Source organism: Pituophis catenifer, unplaced genomic scaffold, assembly GCF_029215685.1.
Source record: "Pituophis catenifer annectens isolate HBS135680 unplaced genomic scaffold, rPitCat1.0.hap2 SCAF_1, whole genome shotgun sequence".
Classification (NCBI taxonomy): domain Eukaryota; kingdom Metazoa; phylum Chordata; class Lepidosauria; order Squamata; family Colubridae; genus Pituophis; species Pituophis catenifer.
In genome coordinates this window covers 208244680-208267720 of record NW_027256881.1, presented here as the reverse complement: position 1 = coordinate 208267720, position 23041 = coordinate 208244680, and the positions used below count along the sequence as shown (strand labels likewise).

The 23041-nt window shown below is 39.7% G+C and overlaps 1 protein-coding gene across 4 annotated transcripts; it reads right to left on the bottom strand.

Moving 5' to 3' along the window:
• Positions 1-206: 206 nt before the first annotated feature.
• Positions 207-20873, bottom strand: NMI (N-myc and STAT interactor). 4 transcript variants are annotated; one of them, XM_070957005.1, is made up of 9 exons: positions 20594-20873; positions 11607-11672; positions 11280-11438; positions 8826-8942; positions 7330-7492; positions 5349-5455; positions 3936-4119; positions 2767-2873; positions 207-573 (listed from the first exon to the last, which is right to left on the bottom strand). In XM_070957005.1, exons 1-9 carry the CDS (start codon positions 20642-20644, stop codon positions 373-375), a joined length of 1155 nt encoding a protein of 384 aa, XP_070813106.1. In that variant the 5' UTR covers positions 20645-20873; the 3' UTR covers positions 207-372. The 4 variants fall into 4 exon arrangements, with proteins under 4 accessions (XP_070813106.1, XP_070813108.1, XP_070813107.1 ...); XM_070957007.1 differs by lacking the exon at positions 20594-20873 and adding an exon at positions 18953-19024; XM_070957006.1 differs by lacking the exon at positions 20594-20873 and adding an exon at positions 17451-18019.
• Positions 20874-23041: the final 2168 nt, after the last annotated feature.

Genomic DNA, 23041 nt, shown 5'->3' with positions numbered 1-23041 from the left:
TATGTTTTTAATAACGAAAAAGACACGGGCTACATCTGTAACTTGTAGACCATAAAATCACCTTTATTCCTAGGCCACAGAAATTGCCATCATGCAATTGTGCCAAATGCAGTTGGTACTGACTATTTGCGCTATAAACACTGATGTGAGTTGCGATTAGATCACAAATTAAGTCTCCTGATTTCAACATTAAAAAAAACAACAACTGAAACAAGGAACTTTTAATTGAACATAGCTTTAAATAGGTCTTCAAAGGTGTTTGAAGCTTCTACGTTACAAGCAGCTTCACTTCTAAACAACTGCAGGTTTAGTATTCAATTAGTAAACTCTTGGTGTAATTGGAAGCTGAGCCAGTCTACATCTTCAAGACTCTCATATGAAATCCGCTTGATCTATCTCAAAATAAGCAATTTTCGTTCCTTCGTGAATATAGGTCACTCGATCCACTTCACCCCCTCCATTGCTGGGTTTCTGGAAGTGAATTTCAATCATGTCTTCCACATTCTCCTCATCTTTCTGTTCTGCACTGATTCCTGTTAATAGTACAGCTTTCTTGGAAATCCCTGAAAACATCTGGCACAAAAAAGAAGCATACCATATGTTACTTCCATAGTCTTCCTTAGAGAAAGCTAATATTGAAAGCACCATCACTTAAGAGATAATTACACCCTTTCATTTTTCTACTGATTACAAAATATAAATGCACACTGTTCAAGAACCAACAAAATGTGAGACCTGGGCATGGGAGCTGCACCTCACATGCCCTTTCTAAAATACCAATGTATCACAGCAGGGGGAAGGTTGGGAAATGAACCATTTGCTCCCCTGCTGTGATCCTAATGAAACAAAATTGGCATGGAATCTCCATCCAGGTCATAGCACATTTTCCCTTTTGAGTCTAATGGGATCATTGGCATATCTCTTCTTGTTACAACTTTATTCTGACCCAAATAAAGCAGCCACAAACACTCAAGCTATGTTTGCAATAAACAAAGCTTTTGCTGTTCAATCACTAAGTCGTATCCAACAGTTTTGAGACCCCGTGGATCATGACATGCCAGCCCCTCCCCCCTGTCCTCTACTGTCTCCCAGAGACTGCCCAAAGTCATTCATGTTCATTGCATCAATGGTCCTATTCCATCTCATTTTCTACTGTCCTCTTCTCCTTTGGCCTTCAATTTTTCCCAACATCAAGACCTTTTCCAAGCAGTCCTCTCTTCTCATTTGAGCTTCAGCTTCATATCCATCTTTCAAGAATAGTCAGAGTTGATTTCCTTTAGGATTGACTGACTTTGATCTCCTTGCAAGGAGATCAAAGAGACTCTCAAGAGTCTTCTCCAACATCACAGTTCAAAAGCAATAAACAAAGCTAAAAAGTCTCATTCTTATTTCCCATTGGGTAGATACCACTGACCATGTTACAGTTTATGATACTGTCTGAACCTCACACGATTACGTTGCTCATATCTGAAAACCTGATCTTGTAATCTATGTCAAACCCTGGGTACAACTCCCATTTCTAGAATCCCAAAATGATCGCCTTTTTTGGTTTAGGAAGTAGTAACTTACAATGCCTGGTTAAAGAACAGTGTGTGGCAGAAAGTACAATGGTATAGTCAGATATTATTTATTTTAATTCAATGTGCAACACATGCTAAGCTTCACTAAATGGAAGAAAACCAAGACCTAACCATTATCAAACCACAGTAAGTGTTTGATAGTATTGGGCCAACCATATCTGTAGTGTAAAATGTGAGATGATCAGTAGGTGGCAGCAAAGAGGTTTTACGTTACTTAAAAGTAGTTTACATTATTTAAAGCCCATCAAGCGATATACCAGATTTTTGCTGTCCATTTACAGTATATGGTTGATACTATGGTGTAAGCAGATTTAACTTCATTCTACATACATTTAATATGAAGAACTCAATTCTATCGTTTACCCATAGAATATATTTTCCAGCGGCTAGAAATACAATGGATAAATTATCTGGAAAGTAGGGGAATAATATATTAAATACCATGTTTCCCCAAAAATAAGACTGGGTCTTATATTAATTTTTGCTCCAAAAGAGGCATTAGGTCTTATTTTGGGGAAAATACGGTACTAAATGCATCCGTTTGGCTGACGATCCTAATTGGGCCTTACTTTTGGGGTAGGGCTTATATTACAATCCAGAAAAATCATGCTATGGCTTATTTTCTGGTTGGGTCTTATTTCCGGAGAAATGTGTTATTACAAAGGCTATAAACCATATTCCCAAGGAAGTCCCTTTGAACTCAATGACTTATATCAACTGAAATTTTAATTGTAACGTATCATGCTATATCAACCCAGCCACTAGTCTGGAAAGCATGGATTAGATTTCTCCATCAATGCATGTCAGAGCATGTACCCATCTATCGTATGAGAATAGTTACATGTATGTTGCATTTGTATTTCTGCAAATGTTAACATTTTGGCTAAGGAGCTCTCAAGCAGCAAAGCACAGAACAGGAAGTCTGTTCTGGGATTTGAGAGATGTGCGCATCAGCCTGTCTGCAATCATCTGCAACCTATACTTACCCATTAACCCCTTCACAGTGTAGTTATGCGGCAACGCCTATGTGCAGTTGTGGGCAACTCTAAATCAAGTTTAAAATCAATAATACAATGTGATATATGTCTGCTTTATTGTGGTTTATTCAGTAACCTACAGCTTAACACAACAGATTCATTCACCTGCTGAATTACCTGCCATGCTTGATTATTCCCCCGTTACTTACCTGAACATTTTCCACATCGCATTTTTTGAGAGGTGAAACAGTGAGAAAATGAGTCTTTCCAAACACATTGATACAGTATTGTCCATGCCTTATTATTTTATTAAGAGCTAGAATAAAAAAATAAATAAAAATGAGTTACACAAAGAGGTCCACAACTGAAAAGGGCTGGTTAAAATTTAAATAAATTAACCTAAACATTAGAGTTGCACATATATACTGCTCAAAAAAATAAAGGGAACACAAGCAGAAGACATCCGAGATCTGAATGAATGAAATAGCCTTATTAAATACTTTGTTCTTTACATACAGTAGTTTATACACTGCTCAAACAACTAAAGGGAACACAAAACTACTGTATGTAATGAACAAAGTATTTAATAAGGCTATTTCATTCATTCAGATCTTGGATGTCTTCTGCTTGTGTTCCCTTTATTTTTTTGAGCAGTGTACTTTAAATATATAGATACTTATTTAGGAAGAACTAGTTTTCCATTAACTATGGGACATAAAGGTGTTTCTTTCAATATAAGCCACCAGTGGACCAGACTGTAAGGCAAATATAATAAAATATTAATCACAAGCCTTTGTTTCCAGCATAATAATACTGTAGTGCAATTCTAGATAGGTCTACCTGTAAGTAACTCACAAAAGTACAGTGGAATTTAATCCAAAGTAAACAATTTCAAATGTAACATTAACAGAAAAATCTTGTGTAGCACTAGCTTTCAAGAGTTACACTTTCTCCAACCTGGTACCTCCAGAAAAAACTGATTATATTTTTCTACATTCATTAGCCAGATGGCAACAGCTGTGGTGGTGTGTTTTCTAAAACAGCTGGGAAAAATCCAGTTGTGGAAGGCTACATTGCATTCTAGTGAAGAAAATGACATAATATATATATTGAAAAGTACCAATAGAAGAGAATGTATATAGCTCAGGGATGAACACTCAAATGTAGAGAATAAAATATTTTCTGGCATGCTTATTTATATTTGACTTCTAATATCCGATTGACCTCACGTGGGCCAGATAGGCACAGCCACATGGATGGATGTGGCCTCCGTTCTAAGACTATGTGCTTGAAGTCAAGCAAGCAACGATGATCTACAAACAAAGCTGATTACAGACCATATCCTAAAAATAAACTGGTAGAATAATCCAAAAACTACCTATAGGTTGACAAAAGATAACTTTGGCCTCTTGTAAGAATGGATTATATAATATCTTCTGAATTTCACCCAGTTTTGCTTTGTAGAAAAGGAGCTCCAATTTCTCTCTCATCCATTCCTCAGGAATGTTTATATTTGGGATGTTAGAAACATAAATCTCCCTTTGAGAGAGCTTAACTTGGATCTGGAAAAACAATACAAGCTGGTGTCAAAATTATGCACATCAAAAAAATTCATAGTTGCAACTATTCAAAACATATTATGATCAGAGCACAATTTCTGATGGGGAAGAATGTTTTCTTGTTATCGCTACTGCCTTTCCTTTCAAGCTTTTCTCTCTCCCAGAGTTATCTGTTCATATTGGCATGAAATTTGGGAGTTATGGACAAGAGAACTTGGAAAGGCTGAACTATACAAAAGATACAGTTAGCGTTAATTTAAAAAAAATTACTATAATAGTCAAGAGTTAAATTATTCCTCAAGATTTTAAGATAGAAATGTAACAGTTGGATTGAGACAGTGTGATGATTTGTACAACGCACTAAAATTGTAGTTACCCAACAAAGCATAATGCAACTACAATTCAATGTGGTTTGTATGCACAGTCAATAGTTAAGGGAAATTAGCATAATTTCCCCCCCTCCAGGCTCTGTAACACGTTAGCATTAAATATACAGTGATTTATTCAACAAACCATCATTAAACCATACATTAATATAATGTAGGAATTTCTATCTACAATATGTGTTAAAATCAAAGTTCGCCATAACAGCTGATTTTGAAAATACAAGCAGAGCCACACATGTTAATACAGGTATTAACACACAGGTTAATACCATCAAAACCGTAGCTTAGAGTGGGAAGTCAAAAAACATGCTGAAAGAAGACAGTGGGAATCCATTTCTATATTGTTGCCAAGAAGATAAGCCCTTGATAAGCCCAATGAAATTTAATCAATAAGCATGAATACTCCTTCTTTATAATGAAGACTAGAGGGTGTTCATAAAATGGTCTTTAAATTAGACCTACAGACAATCTTTGCCAGTAAATTCTCAATCCAGTGTTTGGCCAACAGAACAGAGTATCATAACTATACTAACTCAGGAAAAAGGATGCAATTATGTCTGTATGTATTTTTGGTTGAATTAGATGTAAAATCTGGAAAGGTACATATCTAGGGAAAAAATGAAAATTCTAAGAAAAGGCTTGCCTTCTTTCTATGTGATTAGGAAAAAGATAAAAGCCACTTCAGCCTACATTTACTATATCCCAACCATGAGAGTCTTATTTCTATGCAGGGCTAAGCAAAGCCAATTGAATTTAAGCTGTCTATATGTGGAGGCCCAGTTACCAGTACAGAATAGTTCACATTATTTGGATATATTTTAACATCTTTCATGATTATGTCATTACCTTAAATGTTGTTCCTGTCGCCAAAACAGCAGGGCAGGCTTTCAAAGCAATCTCCTTATTTTCCAGGTTGATGATATGGTTATGTTTTCTAATCAGATGCTGAGCAACTAAAGAACAACAGATTAACAGGTTTCCATACTGAACATTGACTAAATAGTTCAGCTTCACATGAGACATATAGTCACATTAATCAACAATTGTGAGGAAAGCCAAGGTTTCAACAATGACATTTTTGACATGGGATTTTGTTGACAATTATTGCTGCTAGTTTTGCATGGTTTCCCAACTCAAACATAATATCTCCCCTACAATTAGGACACTGTAATGGTCAAAGTTTCTTGCCAAGGAAAACAGGGTAACAGATCCCTGAAGGAAGTATTCTTGAAAAGCTTGTGTTTTTCCATTCTTGCACTGAATACTTTTTTTTTTTTTAATTTGATTTATATGCCGCCCTTCTCCGGAGACTCAGGGCGGCAATGCATTAAGCAATAGCCTTCATACTTTTGTATATTTATACAAAGTCAGCTTATTGCCCCCACAAACTGGGTCCTCAATTTACCTACCTTAGAAAGGATGGAAGGCTGAGTCAACCTTGAGCCTGATGAGATTTGAATTTACAGTAATTGCAGACAGCTGGTGTTAATCACAATGCTCTTTAGTCTGCTGAGCCACCAGGCTCAGCAGACTAAATAGATCCAGTAACAACTGATAGATCCAGTAACAACTCAGAATATTCATAATTCAGCAGTTGGCATAAGGTTATTTTTATTGGCGCTGACATCTCTCACCACAGCACTGGCTAGGTTCACACATCGTGCTATGCAATAATGGGATCTAATTTGGTTTAGTGTTATGAATCCAACCCAACATATAAGTTATGGTAAAGTGATCAACAGCCACCTTTAAATTCCCTTTTTACTGACCCTCTAATTGGATCTGTCAGGCCTGGAAGCCTTTTTTTTTCATTGGATCTTCAGGCCTGCCACATTTACTACTGTGGGAAACTGGGAGGGGAGGTTGTATGGAGCTAGGGTGATATATAGTCATAATAACATTCCTTTTTCAGAAAGTCAAGGACATCTTGCCCTGCACCTGGACGGCTAGAACTGGGAGGCATCTCCAGTTGGGACGGTGCTTGTGATGGACATGTTGGTGTGGAGCAGGGACTTGAACTTTCTTTTGGGTGGGAAAAACCTGGAAGCTTTCAGATTCAGGTTTTCCCAGATGTGCCAATATGACCTCTCTAATAAAATAGAACTTTTGAGGAAACTCAAGCCTCGGAGTTTTCTTTCATGGGAGGGGGTGTTACTTGGAACTCTGATAGGATAATTATCTGATTTTGGCAAAAATGGTAAGCGTTAAGTAGACTTAACATAATTTTATAAACAAAAAAATTAAATGCATTTTTTTTAAAAAAATTAGGATCTTGCCATATGAATATATATTTTCAAACATTAAATGTATTATATTTCTTGCTTGTTTTCCTCTAATTTTGATACATTAGTCATATCCAATTGTAAGGATCATGTGACAGTGAGATGGGTGGCAAATAAATTTGAATTAATTAATTTAAAAAATGGAAGGGCTCTTTGACAGAAAAAAAGTGTTTTCTCCTGGTTCAAAGCTTGGCATGATATGCAAACCCAATCATTCATAGACAATTCCCCTAGCTTATCTGATAAACCCTAGCTTATCTGATGTGTGAACTCAATCACTTAATATCATAGCTAGCCCACCTACAGGAAGGCTGGTAAGAGACTAGGGCCCTTAAAGGGCATCAAATTATAAATTACTTTATCATTTTTACAGTGGGGATGATAACATTAGAATTTCAAACATCAAAACCTATTAAAACAGATTCATAAATGGCAGGTACTTGAACTGATCCTAAAATTTTCTTGTCAGAAAATGAAGCGCTAACTTAACACAACCTCCTTTATTTAAAAAAAGGAGGAAATATATCATTTGAATATGAATATACCAGATTCTTCTTCAAACTGAATGAGAGCTTCTCCTCGGTTCACCGTGAGTGGGATTTTTGTAGCTAGGTGAAAACAGCAGGACATGTTTGTGCAGTCATCTTCATCCTTGGCATCCTCCAGGTGCATAAACTTCATTTTTTTTTTAAGTAGGCTCTGCTGAAGCTGAAATTTTAGTAATAATACAGGAGAGGACAACTTTTAAGACAAAAGAATATTAAGTAAACATATTCTTTATCTACTAGTTTCAGTGACACATAAGGCCATTAAGAAACTTTCTTCAGATCCTTTTTCCACTATTTCCTGTTTGTTCAAAGGTATAATGGACAGAATCTTCAATGCATTGTCCGTTTTGAGGGATTTGGGGAAGATTAACAATCTTCTATCAAAAATCAGCAGGAAATCAGATAGTTACTTGCCAATTTGCTGAATAATTTCAAAACAGGAACTAGGAACTACATGTTGTCTCTTAAGTATCCAAACCAGGGGTGGTATTCACTTATCTTCACTACCGGTTCGCAAATGTGAGCACGTGCCTTCTGCCCATGTGCAGAGGAAACAGGATGTGATGAGGCGGGTGGGCAGAGCCTCCTGAAGCAGGAGCTACCAGATTGCGAGATCCGGATAGAACCGGCTGAATTTCAACACTGATCCAAACATTTTAAAACTTTAAATCTGGGATTCAACTGAGGCTAAATAGTTGCATTAGTACAATATATTAGTAAGAAACTGAACACAATTTCTGTAATGAAGTAGCAAGTCTATATCTATTTACTTGGGGAAAAAAACTCTAGAATTCAGTGCAATTTCTATAGAGTTTATTATTAGGTCATGGATTTATAGCACAAAAATTGTCTAATGCAGGTGTCAAACTCGATTTCATTGAGGGCTGCATCAGGGTTGTGTTTGACCTCGGGAGGTGGGGGGTGAGCATGAAATCACTTATGTTGGGGTGTGCCTATGGCGGCCCAAGTGCTCTGCCAGTGAAATCAGGCTCCATTTTCAGATGGGATGGCCTCCTGCAACCCTCTGCCAGCAAAAACAGAGGTTGGGGGGGCTGCATGTGGTCCTCATGAGCTCCATTTTTGGCTGGGATCGACTCCTGCAACCCTCTGCCAGCAAAAATGGAGCTCAGGAGGGCTGCATGCGGCTCTCGCAAGCTCCATTTTTGCTGGCAGAGGCACAGCAAGCCGGTCCTTTGCTGTTTCCAGGGCAGCCACATGGGCCAGATCTAAGCACCCTGCGGGCTGGATCCAGGCCCTGAGTTTTGAGTTTGACACCCCTGGTCTAATGGAATAAAACATATAAAGATTCTAATTTTTTGTAAACCACAATTTCCCTGGAAGGGAGGGCAAAGGCATTGTTTCTTAAATAAAGGATGAAGAATCCTTTTATGAAGGATGAAGTAAGTTTATGAAGTAAGTACAGTATGTTCGAACACCAAATCAACCCTGTTGCATCCCCACATGCACGCCAATTCATTAATGCAAGAGTTTACCGAAAAACTCCGTGTAAATTCGCTACTTTTCACTTTCTCTGCTGCCAGATTCATCTTAAGGACTTCAATTTCCTTTATCAGCTTATTATTTTGCTCATTTATTAAGGAATGTCGCTCCTGTGGAATATGAAAAAAAAAAAAAAAGACTTACATGCCTAAGAATCGGTTTATGGATGTTTTGGGAAAAAAAATTGTATTTTTTTTTTTTTTTGCTGGAGAACACAAAATTACTAGAGAGAAGTTCCCTGAAGATGGGCTCCAGCACGAGTCCGAAAGCTCAGAATACAAAACCTCTGGTCCCAGTGATTGACCCAGATTGGATCCTGCAACATTATCCTGGGACAAGTATATTCGCCTTCATTTGTGACAAAATATCCTTGCCAGAAGTTTTAATAAGTAAACTTGTAACCACCTTCAGTATTTTACTGAATCTGAATTATCAATAGAATACTATGTGATTAAGCCATATCTGTACTCCAAGTGAGAGTAAGTGCTTTAAGCAGCCCTCTTACTTTGCTATTTTTGTACAGGGAAGAGTACCACTCAATGAACACTCACGTGGATGTGCTGGTCAGTTGAACCTATATCCATAGAAACATGTCAGGGGTGGGCTTCAAACATTTTAGCAAGGAGTTCTCTGTCTGGTTGCTGGGTGGGCATGGCCATGGTGGGTATGGCCTAGTAAGCCTCCTGCACGATGGTGGGGGGGGCGTTTTTGCCCTCCCTGGGCTCCGGAGGCTTTCCTCAAGCCTCAGGAGGGCAAAAACAACTTCCCAAGGCTCCAGATGCCCTATGGAGGCCAAAAACAGGCCTGTTTTTAACCCTCCCCAAGCTCCACACGCGCCCTGCACTTACCTGCATCTAAAAAGGGCCGCGTGGGGACTCCTGGGAGGGACGGGGTGGGGTGGGCGCGGCCAGCCAGGAGTGGGATTTGGGGGTTCTCCAAAATGCACAGAATCTTAGCTAGATGTTTTCCTGAACCCCCTGAAACATGTATATGTTGATCTTACTGTTTTTTGCCCATTCAGCATATTGTCAGTTAATCAAGATTGTATATGACATTCTTAGCATATTTCTTCACATCCATATATTAGATTGACAAACTGAAGGTCTGAACAAAAGCATTTGCATTTTGTTTATGAAACTCAAGTCTCTCACTCAAATTGAAATTTTCAACTTACAACAGTTCATTTAGTGACCATTCAAAGTTACAACAGCACTGAAAAAAGTGACTTTTGACCATTTTTCACACTTATGACCTTTGCAGCATCCCCATGGTCACGTGATTTAAATTTGGATGCTTGACAAGTGGTTCATATTTATGATGGTTGCAGTGTCCCGGGGTCACGTAATCATCTTTTGCCACCTTCTGACAAGCAAAGTCAATGGAGGAGCCAGATTCACTTGACAACCATGTTACGAATTTAACAACTGCAGTGATTCATTTAACAAATGTGGCAAGAAAAGTCGTAAAATGGGAAAAAGCTCACTTAACAAATTCCTCACTTTGCAACATAAATTCTAGGCTCAACTGTGGTCATAAATCAAGAACTACCTGCACTGTCTGTTTCGGAGTCTGAAGATTCCAAACTGTGCTATCAATTAATATTCAAACTTGTTCTTTTGGGCTCAACTTTTAAGAAAATGAACCTGCAAAATATGAACAGGGTTATAATGCCTGAACTGATGGCTTCTACTTTGTTACGAACTGCAAGACACAAATTTTCTACAAGGACTAAAAATATTAGTTTCCGCAGTGAGATACAGTGACCAGGCATAAGAAACAAAGTTTGCAAGATGTTTTGTTAAATTTATACACCACCCAACTCCCAGAGATTCTAAGCAGTTCATAAAGTTCAAAATAAAAAAGAATAATATAACAATAAAGACAGAGGAGCAAAAAGATGGCAGCAGCGAAAACATCTACAGGTAGTCCTTGACTTACAACTGTTTGTAGTTACAATGGCACTGAGAAAAGGGACTTATGATTATTTTCACATTTATGATCATTGCAGCATCCTCATGGTCACATGATCAAAATTTAGGCATTTGGCAACTGACTCATATTTATGACAGTTGCAATGTCCCGGAGAACATGGGGTCACCTTTTGCGACCTTTTGACAAGCAAAGTCAATGGGGAAGCCAGATTCACTTAACCATATTACTAATTTAACAACTGCAGTGATTCACTTAAGAACCATAGCAAGAAATATCATAAGGGAGCAAAACTCACTTAACAACTGTCTCCCTTAGTAACCAACATAAATTTTGCACTCAGTTGTGGTTGTAAGTCAAGGACTACCTGTACAAGCTACCAATTAGGGGCCTAACACATTCCAGCCAATCTTGAATTAAGTTTGACTCAATATCACTCTGTAAACATTCACACTTCCCAGCATCAATGTTGAGTTCTATTCTTAAAATGATGGAATGTGGATATAGCCATTCTTTACCTCCTGGTTCTTCTGTATCCTCATTCTTTCAGTTGCTTGCTCAGCATTATGAACTCGTAGATCTGCCAGCACCTTTTGCTTCATTTTTCTTTCCTCATCAAGGGCAAGTTTTGAAAGAAGGATTTCAGTTTTTTGCTTTTCAAGGTTTTTAAGCTTTTCCTGGGCAAATTAAGAATCCATTAATGCATTTTTAGGATTGCCAATCAAATAGGACTAAGCAGAGTTTTGAACACACACACAAACAAGCACAGCCTCTCTAGTTGGTATAGTATGTATAGATAGCTTAACTATCATTGGCAAAACTTCAAAAGAGTTTGTAAAAACTACCTTCCATTTTTCTAGTTCTTTCAGTAGTTCAGGCTCACTTTTTGAAAGTTGATCTTCCGCCATAGTCTGTAAAACAAAAAATGAAAGTTTTCTTTCCATTTTGCCCCCAAAGCTGTTTTTCACATTTCCAAGAGTTTCATTTTTTTCCCCTCTCAGATATGAAATTGAAATAAATTGTGAATTATTGGAATAATTTCCAAAGTTTTAGCCAACCACATTCAAAATAGTTTCATCAACCAATATTTTATTAGAACATTACACCTAAGCAAATGAGTGTTTTAAAATAAATGTACAGCATATGAGAACTAGAAGTAAAACAGGACTATTTCGGTAACAGGATAAAAGCTCTGTCTGTGTAGATTCCTTATACTCATTCTTTCATGAGCAAGGTTATTTTATTGAATACATTGAAAGGCAGCATTTTTTTAAAAAGCAAGCACATAGAAATGTCTGGCAAGAATACAGTCTGTTTGTAATACCTTTTCTGCACCTAATTACTAAACTTATATTCCAGGCTTCCTGCACTAAGTCTCCAAGAGAGATAATAACATATCCAAATAAATTTTCAAATTAAATGAAAATAAACAAATTGAAAACAAGAATGATAAAATCCCAGCCAATGTAAATCCAGCAGCAAAAATGATATCTCCACAATCTGAATATTCATATTGTTCATCATTCTTCAATCACTCAACAAACTGAACTATAAAGCAGTAAACGTAAAGGTCAGTTTTTTTAAGACCATAATTTTATTCACACCACATACACATATCCCATATCTAAAGCAACCGGTGGTCATAACATGATTAGAGTTTAGGAAAGCCATTGACTGGGTAGCTCACATATCTTGTTACAACTCAAATTTGTATATTCAGTTTATTGACTTTTCTAGGTGAACTTAGTTAGCCACTGGGGTGGCTAACTACAATTTAAATCTACAATTTAAACACACTGTGTGAACTCAGCCAATTTTGGACTGTTAAACAAAACAGTTAAAAGCACTTAGCCTTATATACCCCTCCATGGTGCTTTACAGCAGTCTCTGAGCCAGTGGGTCTCAACCTTCCTAATGCCGCGACCCTTTAATACAGTTCCTCATGTTGTGGTGACCCCCAACCATAAAATTATTCCTAAAACCATTGAAAATATGTGTTTTCCGATGGTCTTAGGCGACCCCTGTGAAAGGGTCATTCTATCCTCAAAGAGGTCACGACCCACAGGTTGAGAACCACTGCTCTGAGCAGTTTACCCAAACAACCTGGGTCCTCATTTTACCCACCTATTAAACATCTGTTTCAATATTTTGCTCTTTTTATCTGTGCTGTACTATGTATCATATTATTAAGCAAATTTATATAGCTGCCCATGTCATAAATGTGTCTCTGGGTGGCATACAACAATACAGTTAAAACAAGTATCAACAACTACCTAAAAACAATTAAACATAAAAAGAATTAAGACAGCAGAATGGACCAACATTCTAAACACAATACAGATTACAGCCATTCATTTTAGTGACTTTTTGAAGTTACAACAGCACTAAAAAAAATGACAACTGTTTTTCACACTTGAGACTGGCAGCATCCCCATGGTCACATGATCAAAATTCAGATACTTAGCAACTGATTTTTATTTATGATGGTTGCCGTTGTCCCAGTCTCACGTGATCATGAGACCTTCTGACAAGCAAAGTCAACGGGGAAGCAAGATTCACTTAACAACTGTGTCACTCGCTTAACTGCAGTGATTCACTTAACAACTGTGGCAAGAAAAGTCATAAACTGGGGCAAAACTTACTTAACAATTGTCTTGCTTAGCAACAGAAAAATTTTGGCTCAGTTATTGTCATAAATCGAGGACTACATGTATAAATATCTTGCAGGCTCCATTTCCCATGGGATCCCTAAAATTGCTGGAAAAAAACATTTTAGAGATTTCCAGAAGGCTATAGAGATAGGTGCACGGGGGGGAGGGGGGGATGATTTTCCAAAAGAGAGAGTACCATGGCAAAAAACCCTCCTCTCTGGCCTCATCTCCTGAGGGTCCAGTCAGATGTAAGAGTCACATGTAACTCTTTAGCAATACACACATTTTCATTCTTCCTCATATCAAATACTTTATGAAAAACAAGGAAACAATCTTCCTGAGAATGCTCAGGAAGATAAATCTATCTCAGCATCTACTTCTGTCCTACTATCATAGCACTGTTGGAAGAAACATCCCTCTAGGTTCTGCTCCAAGTGGGGAAAACAGACACTGGAAACATGGAGACTGCTTGGAAAGATGGTTTAATGGTGGACAGGATCACATGGCTTGAGTTCCTGAACAGAAAAGGGCAGATACAGTAAATCCTCGGGTTTTTATGCTCTCTCTGGCTCTGCATTTCTTGGGGCCCCGAAAGAGTATCCTGATTGGTTGTCAGACTCCCAGGGGGTGGGGGCCTTGCTGGCTGATGGTCACATGTGCTTCCCAGGTCACATGTGGTGAGTTTCTGCTGCTATTGTGTAGAGGGCTAATCCCATCTTTGACAATTCCTACTATGGCTCTGCCTGAAGGAGGCAGATCTTTGTTATGTAGAATAGACTGGCCCAGGCCTTAATGGCCCATTGACAAAGGGTGGGGGGCAGGAAGGTGGGAGCTGCTTTGTCTGTAAAATATGCTTCTCCCAGGGAAATATAATATTCTGCCTTTTTCATATTTCCTAAAATATTTCACTCTTCCAGGAAAGGGGTGGGTGCTAACTTCCTACAATCCCTACTCTTTTTTTTTTCAAAACGTGAGTTTTGAAACAAGTTCTTGGCAAAAGATTAAAATTGATCACATCAGGGAGGCTTAATGGGTGCTTTTAATTTTCTAATGCAAAGGGGAGGCATTGATAGAGGCAACAGAAAAGAATTCCTTCAGTGGCTTCCAAAAGCTTTCAACCATGAAGGTCTAGCAGCCAGGAAAAAAATTTCTGGTAAGAATTTTACAGTGTCCAATTTTCCATGCCAATTAATTTCAGATTTCAAATTCTATGCCAATTAATTTCAGATATCAGATATCACTTTCTGTGAGCTTCCAGTCAGGTTTCAAGCAAACACATGTCCCAAAATTTTTCACAGCCATAATTTTCCTTTAAATTACAGGCTCCCATTTCCAAGGGTTGGTTACTGAACCTGTCCTAGCTCTTAGTTTAGCGCATCCAGGATTTGTAAGTCCAAATTGAGGTTAGCCAGTGTACAATATCCATTCTTTTTTTTTTTTTCTTTTCTTTTTTTTTTTTTGGTGTTACACATAATGAGCCCTGGGATTTCTACTCATGAGACCACCAGTGCAATATATCTTCCTTTACTGGGCAACTGGGCAGCATCATTTGTGAGTCGCAGTCAGGGTTTGGGTTTTGGAGATCACTTTTCTGCTATCTCTTCAAGTGAAGGAATTGCCTGAGGGGTATTGCTTCCTTCCCCATGGAATTAGCAGGGAGGTATGACTCCTTGGGCTTTTAGTGCCACAGAGCAAAAATCAACCTAGGAGAAGCTTCGTGTGGAGATAAGTGAAGGAAATAGTTGCAATCTAATTCTGAATAGTGTGTCTCTCTGTGTGTGCATGTGTATGCAGCTACTTTTACAATACAGACAATACAAACATTTTGGACATATTTCTCCTCTCCACCAGACAGAAATCTAGAGTGTACATAACTTGCTGTGGCAACCACTCTCAAATACAATTCTTACAATAAACTGATTACAATATAAATGAGATAAGAAAGAAAACCTTACAATGAATTTCCACCCTCCCCCATAGTCTTTCCAGCTGGCTTCTGAGGATTGAAAAGAGTCTTTTGGTCTTTACTTATACATCTCAGGGTCTTTTCTTTAATGTCTGCTGGGTAGCATGCTTGGTGGTAGGGCTGGTCGGTCAGGCTTGGGAAGGTCTGCTCCACTCTGGTTGCTGTGCTGACTTTCAGTGGAGACTGGATTCAAACCCAATTCCTGGTTCAAACAGATGGAAGGTCTCCTCTGGAGGCAGCATCTGGATCCATGTGCTCTGCTTCCACAGGTTGCAGAGTCCTTTGTGCAAGCCTGAAAGACATGAGAACAGGGTCCCCTCCCCCTTTTTTGTGGGTAATCTTCACAGGAAAGGCAATGTAACAGGATTAGAGATGGGGGGGGTGTAGATAGCTTGCAAGCAGAGTTTGAAAAGAAACAACACAACTGTATTGCAGTTACTAAACAGATAATGCAGTTTCAACAAAATGGAGACACAACAGATAAGAAAAAACTGGATTCACATGCTTCAGGAAAGAGATGAACAGGTAAACCCATTTAAACACATACAGTAAATGCAAGACTGATTTTTTCTTGTAAATGAACTTAAAACGTTTCCTCATAAACTTGAGTTGTTACTTTAAGATACAGAGAGGGAAGGAGAAAAAAAAACCCAGAAATAGAATGTCTCCCTACTCTGTCTTTGTTGGCCAGACAAATACAGGGCAAAGGCTCTTTCCTTCTTTCCTTTTTTTTTTCTCTCCTCTCTCTCTCCCATTTTTCATTGTTTCAACCTTTTTTTTTCTTTTCTAACAATTTAAAATTCTTGTCTCTAGAGATCAGATACATTTTACAGTTACAATTACCTCGAGGGCGCACAAAGACTTAGACACACACACATAAAACAAAGAAGATGAAGAGAAGAAAACAGAACTCTGAGATTTCACACACACTGATCATTCCCACATAAATCTCAGTTAAATTAGGGAAGGCACAAATCTTAAACATACCACGTGGTTGCACAGAAGACAGAGAGACAAACAAACAAACAAAACAAACAAACAAAACAAACAAAATCCCCAACCTTCCTATTTATATATTTCCCTTTTCTTTTAAGTACCTTTATTTAGCCAAATTTGTCTTCCCGGTGTTATCTCTTAGCAAAGCCCATTTTTGACACAATTTTCCTAATTTCCTTTTATCCATGCCCCTCAATATGGGCACCCGCCTGGCGTCCCAGGCCGCGAGCACTTCTTCCACAGGGGTCCCCGCCACCCGCGAACTATCGCTACCCATGACCCTTTCCTTTTCTCCAGAAGGATCACTTCGACTTAGCCGGGTGGCACGCCATCAGTTTTCAGAGAAAAAGCTCTGGGAAGGACTTCGATTCCCTTACGAAGTATGGGCCCCTTCCTCTTAGGGAATCGCCGTAGTTTTTCGGATCCAAAAAGGGGATCCGGGAGGACCTGCTGACCCCAGCAGGTGGTACTGGCACCTCCTCTCACACACACACGCTCGCCCCGTGTCTGGGCTGGACAAAACCGGGTTTCCCTTTCACAATTTATTAACCCCCCTTTTTCACACGCTTGGCTTTCGCTCGGCTTCCATTCCTTTTAAACACAAAGTTCCACGTTTGGCAACCCCCCCTTGCTTTCTCTATCCTACCGGTCATGGCTCGGTGGAGCTAGCAGTAGGCAGAGGCGCGGCTAGAGGTCACTCAAAGAGGTGAAATCAGACTGTTTTCCAGGTGGAATCCCACACACACACTTCCTCCTTCCCTAACAGAAGGTCCTGTGCTCTGGCAAAACCCCCATGCTCTCCAGACTGTTAGTCTTTCTGCGGCTAGGAAATGCACAGAGGAAGCAAGATCCAGCTGTACTTGGGAGAAGGGCCTTCACTCACACACATGCAGGCATACACAAATTTCCCATGCTTTTCCATACTTTAAAATTAAAATTTAGAGGTACTCACCTTCTTTCCAAGCAGCCTTTGAGCTCAAACTCAAAACCCCTTTAAAACCTAGTTCCAAATGGCCAAGGTCCATGAAAACATACCCACAGACTCAATGGGTCTGCTGCTAGCAAGGGAGGCTTACCTGGGCCTGGTCCATTGGTTAGGTTAGCTTGGAGTCCCACTGGCTCGCCAATTGTTGGAAGAAACATCCCTCTAGGTTCTGCTCCAAGTGGGGAAAACAGACACTGGAAACATGGAGACTGCTTGGAAAGATGGTTTAATGGTGGACAGGATCACATGGCTTGAGTTCCTGAACAGAAAAGGGCAGATACAGTAAATCCTCGGGTTTTTATGCTCTCTCTGGCTCTGCATTTCTTGGGGCCCCGAAAGAGTATCCTGATTGGTTGTCAGACTCCCAGGGGGTGGGGGCCTTGCTGGCTGATGGTCACATGTGCTTCCCAGGTCACATGTGGTGAGTTTCTGCTGCTATTGTGTAGAGGGCTAATCCCATCTTTGACAATTCCTACTATGGCTCTGCCTGAAGGAGGCAGATCTTTGTTATGTAGAATAGACTGGCCCAGGCCTTAATGGCCCATTGACAAAGGGTGGGGGGCAGGAAGGTGGGAGCTGCTTTGTCTGTAAAATATGCTTCTCCCAGGGAAATATAATATTCTGCCTTTTTCATATTTCCTAAAATATTTCACTCTTCCAGGAAAGGGGTGGGTGCTAACTTCCTACAGCACCATTGAGAGTGTCCTGACATACGGCATTCTTGCATGGTATGGGAGCAGCTCTGTAGCGGACAAGAAAGCTCTACAGAGAATCATTAAAACTGTCGAGAATATCATCAGACTCCAGCTACCAGCCCTGGACGACATCTTCAAATCTCACTGTTTGAAAAAGTTGCGTAACATTCTCAGAAACTCTTCCCATCCTGCTTACAATCTTTTTGGAATGTTGCCTTCTGGCAGAACATACAGAACAATTAAAACTCGGACCACACGTTTTCTGAATAGGTTTTATCCCAGAGCTATAATTGCACTCAACAATGAACTAAAGGGCCACCATCAGTGAGCTGTTAGACAGTATTACTGTCTGTTGTGTGGATGTTTGGTCTGTTGTGTGGATGTTTGGGTAGTTTAGGGGTGGGGAATTGTGGTGGGTGGGAGTATGTTAGGGGATTATTACGTGTGTTGGACATGGTCTTTGGGTGTTAAGTGAATTTTGTTGTATGGGTATACTGCGTATACACGTACAATGACAATAAAGTTATTATTATTAGAAAAGGCAAAGATCGCTATTACACAAAGCTTGTTTATCATTTGTTGAATATGTCACCGTTGGCTAGGTGCACACAACATACAAAGCTTGTAAACCAACTCTCTCTAATCTGATGGACTAGATGTGTGGCAGCTACACTACCACTATTTCTAGCCAGCCTGACAATAGGAAGTTGTCATCCTGTCACATCTAGAAATCTCTGGAAAATACTGGCTACTAAGCAGCACCGTAGATCCAATCCTGAGTATTTTTATTATTATTATTATTTCTTTTATTCATTAAACATGAAACTCAGTCAACTGGACATTTAAAAATGTGTCACAAATACCATTGACTGGTGCTAATGGTGCTAATTTTACCCACCTATTAAACATCGACTCTGGCATCTCCTGGGACCGTGATGTCAATAAATTGTACATTTTGGTTTTTGACAACTGTGATATCTGGCGTGTTGTGTTCCAAGTGACGATCTGTCTGTATTCGTAAGTCCCACAAGATCTTCACCTTCTCACTTTCTATAACTTTTTCCACTTTATGTTCCCATGACTTTTTGGATACAGGTAAGTCATATTTTTTACATAATGACCAGTGGATTGTCTAGTTTTGTAATCAGTTTGTGCGATTTTGCTGCATTCACGTATTAAATGTGAAACAGTTTCGACTTTGTTGTTGCAAAGTTGGCAGTTTGGATTGTCAGTGGATTTTTGTATCATTATTGTTGTTGTTGTTGTTGTTGTTGTTGTTGTTGTATATGCTGCCCCTAAAATCCATGTGGATTTTCCTCCCTTGTGCCTAGCCACGGCACAAACACTTTTACTACTGTACTGTCTGTGAACAAAGCAGCCATAAGTATTCCTAGTTTTACCTATAATCTTTTCCCTCTGATGCCAACTCTGGTAGGATTTGGTAGGCTGCTCTGTGATAGGTAGCATTTGGTAGGATCTGTGGCTAATTACTTGGGAAAGAAGGGGAAGGATTGGAATAATTGACAGAATAAGGATTGACTATGAGGGAGACAGCAACATTTGTGGTGGGTAGTTTAAACCAGGGGTCTCCAACCTTGGCAACTTTAAGACTTGTGGACTTCAAATCCCAGAATTCTGGGAGTTGAAGTCCACAAGTCTTAAAAGTTGTCAAAGTTGGAGACCCCTTGTTTAAACAGTTAAACGGGCAGAGAAAAAGACCCACAGTTTAAATCAACGGATATCTCTGCTTGCAAACTCATCATATAAAAGTTTCCTCGGGTGAAGCTCTGGACTCCCAACTTTTGACCCGGTATGGAAATCTCTGCCAAAATCCTTCTTTCCAGGCTTTTTTCCCGACTTCCAAGCTCCGGTAAAAAAAAAAAAAAAAAAAATCAGAAATGTCAGATAAAGTTGTGGCTGTAATGTTACCTTCTACTGTGCTAAAGTGGGTGCCTTTTCTTTTTTCTCCCGTTACACTGTATCCCTTCTTTTTCTCCTCCCTCTCTTACTTTTTCATGCTTTTCTTTTTCTTTATATTTGATAAACTAATAAAAAAGTTAAATGGAAAAAAAAAAGTCAGATGAAGCCCTAGGGCAGGGGTTCCCAAATTTGGCTGCTTTAAGACTTGTGGACTTCAACTCCCAGAATTCTCCAGCCAGCTTTGCTTTTTTGGGAGTTGAAGTCCACAAGTCTTAAAGCTGCCAAGTTTTGAAGACCTCTGCCCTACGGTAATACTAACCGGGCCGCCACTGCTTAAGTTTTCGAAATCAACGAAATTGTATCGAATGTTGGGGCAAAGTTCAAACACAGGGAAATTAGCAGAGGGGTGTTTAATGAGAGTTAACACAAGCACGAAGCGTGCATTTACTCTTTACGCCCCTGTTAAATTGCATTGTCTAATTAATTTAGGCTAGTTCAGTTACGTCAGTGCCAACCGGACCGAATTAAAGCGCATCGTAAGGTCTTAGATCTCCAATGTAGGCTTTTGATCGGACCGTTCACTTTCTGTAGTAAAAAAAAATAAAATAAAATCGCTCACCGCTGTCCTCCACGGAGAAAGTTTACTTTCGCTTTCGAACTCTGCCAGCATATTCTGTTTGCAAGGGGGAACCGCAATATATTCGCACGCCCTCGCTGGTCAGGCGTTTTCTCCCCCCACTCCACTCGGCCCGCTTTCCAGCGGGGTTGACTTACAAGGATCTTTCCGACTGCAAAATACCCGGAGAAGCTTCTCAATAATAAATAAATAAATAAATAAAAAGCCCCGTTTTCCCAGCAGCAAGAAACGAAAGTCTCAGCCTTATTTGACTGCAGATCACGTGGAAGGGAGGAAAGCGGGCAGGAAGGTGCAGGCTATCGCCGGCAGCTGCGAACTCATCTCCCCTTGAGGCCAAAGAGGAAAGTCTGCCCGCCCTCTGCACATGACAAAAGATTCTCTTGAGAGGCGCGATGCTTCTCACGTTTGACACGCGGCGGCCCCGTTAACAAGACTGCGATAGCCTTTCGCGCCACCCGAAGCTGAAATAGGATTAAGTTAGCTCTGCGTATACTCTGTGCAACCGATGAAGCTTCTTGGGTGAGAAGCGAAACGTTTTCTTCTTCCTCCTCAGGGGGAGAAAAAACAGTCCAATCTTTTGAAAGAAAAAGAACCTTTGAGACAACTATGACCTGGATGACTGAGAATGTCCACAGATAATCAGTGTGTGGCTTAGTGCAGTGTATGAATCTGACCCAGACTGTTGAGGGCAATATGCCGACTGTAAACTGCTTAGGGCTGTAAAGCACTGAAGCAGCATGTAAGTCTAAATCAGAGGTGGGTTTCAGCAGGTTCTGACCAGTTCTGGAGAACCGGTAGCAGAACTTTTGAGTACCTCAGAGAACCTGTAGTAAAAATTCTGACTGCCCCTTCCCCCATCTATTCTCTGACTCCCAAGTCCCAGCTGATTGGGAGGGAATGGAGATTTTACAGTAATCTTCCCCTGGATTGGAGAGGGAATGGAGATTTTACAGTAATCTTCCCCTGGATTGGAGAGGGAATGGAGATTTTACAGTATCCTTCCCCTGCCACGCCCACCAAGTCACACCCACAGAACCGGTAGTAAAAAATTTTGAAACCCACCACTGGTTTAAGTGCTATTGCTTTTGTTATTGTTAGGAACCCAATTCGGATTTAGTCAAGTAAGCCATGATTAAGCAAAATGATGGCGTAGTGAGAGAAAGGAATTCCATCACCATTATTAATAACACACTGCTCTTAGTTAGCAGGCAAGCCAAGGAAAGATCACACACAGAGCTTTCTAATTCTAACCTTTTTCCTAGCAGACAGTACTGAATTAAGCTCTCCCAATTTGATGGCAGCTGAGTGGGTTGGAATTTGGCTTCCAAAATTTCCAGCAGAGTCCAGAAAACTGCCTTAGAAATAGATTTGATTCCCAGGACATTTCACAACTGGTTCCCCATGTCTTCTCTTAAAAAAAAAAAAACTAAGATTGTACAGTACAGGTATGGTTCGCAAACTTTGTAGTACCTTAGCCCTCTAAAACTCACATTTTTTTGTCTGTGTGACATCTCTCCCCCCCTCCCCAAGAAGATTTCATTGGTGTTAGAGTTTGGCAAGAAATAAATAAAACACTGGGCAAAAGAAGAATGGGATGGCAGAGAATGAGGTGGCTGGATGGAGTCACTGAAGCAGTAGGCGTGATCTTAAATGGACTGCGGGGGATGGTAGAGGGCAGGAAGGCCTGTTCATGGGGTCGTTATGGGTCAGACACGACTTTGCAACTAACAACAAATAATGAAATTTTAATCTGTATGTCACCAGGATTTAAACTTTGCTTATCTTGGAGAAAAATACCTAGGTGGTTGCTAAGAGTCGTTGCTGACTTGATGGCACATTAAATCAAACTGCAAGACAACTCGAGAGATTAAGGAGGAAAATAAGGAGCAAAAAGTTTTGATTGCTCCTACTTTAGGCTGCATAAGCTTAACCAGGTTAATGGACCTCCAAGTCAGTTGCATGTAATCTTGTCCACCGTATGAAAATCAGGAATGCTGTAACATGGCCTAAGAGAATAATAATGAGCAGACAATACAGAGCAACTGCCTTGCTTGTATACTGTACTAAGCTGTACAGTGACTTCTTTAACAGTGATTTATTAAAAATCATTGTTGGACTCTCAGAACATGCAAAGATATAAGCTGTTGTTTACAAACGACACATTGATTGTCTTCAGAGGATGTGCTAAACCAGCCACAACACTATAGTCTTAAATTTAGTATGGATGAACCCAGCCACAGTACCATACAAACTTGCAAACTAAATGCTATGGGCTCACATATTCGAGGGACTCACAGCTGCCTTCCTTTGGGTATCTCAGGTGTATCTTAGATGCTCTATATGATTATTTATGAATGCATTTCTTTTCCCCAACAAAAGAAGGGGCAAGAAATCATGTCAAATGAATCAGGCATTTGTCAGCATGACATA

What these genes read in the sequence shown, in the direction of transcription:
- NMI (XM_070957005.1), bottom strand. Translation starts at nt 20,644, where the DNA reads ATGCTGGCAGAGTTCGAAAGCGAAAGTAAACTTTCTCCGTGGAGGACA. An exon ending in AAGAACTAGAAAAATGGAAG is followed by an intron (nt 11,439 to 11,606) that starts GTAGTTTTTACA and finishes TAATTTGCCCAG; the next exon opens with GAAAAGCTTAAAAACCTTGA. An exon ending in TCAGTTTGAAGAAGAATCTG is followed by an intron (nt 5,456 to 7,329) that starts GTATATTCATAT and finishes GTTGTTCTTTAG; the next exon opens with TTGCTCAGCATCTGATTAGA.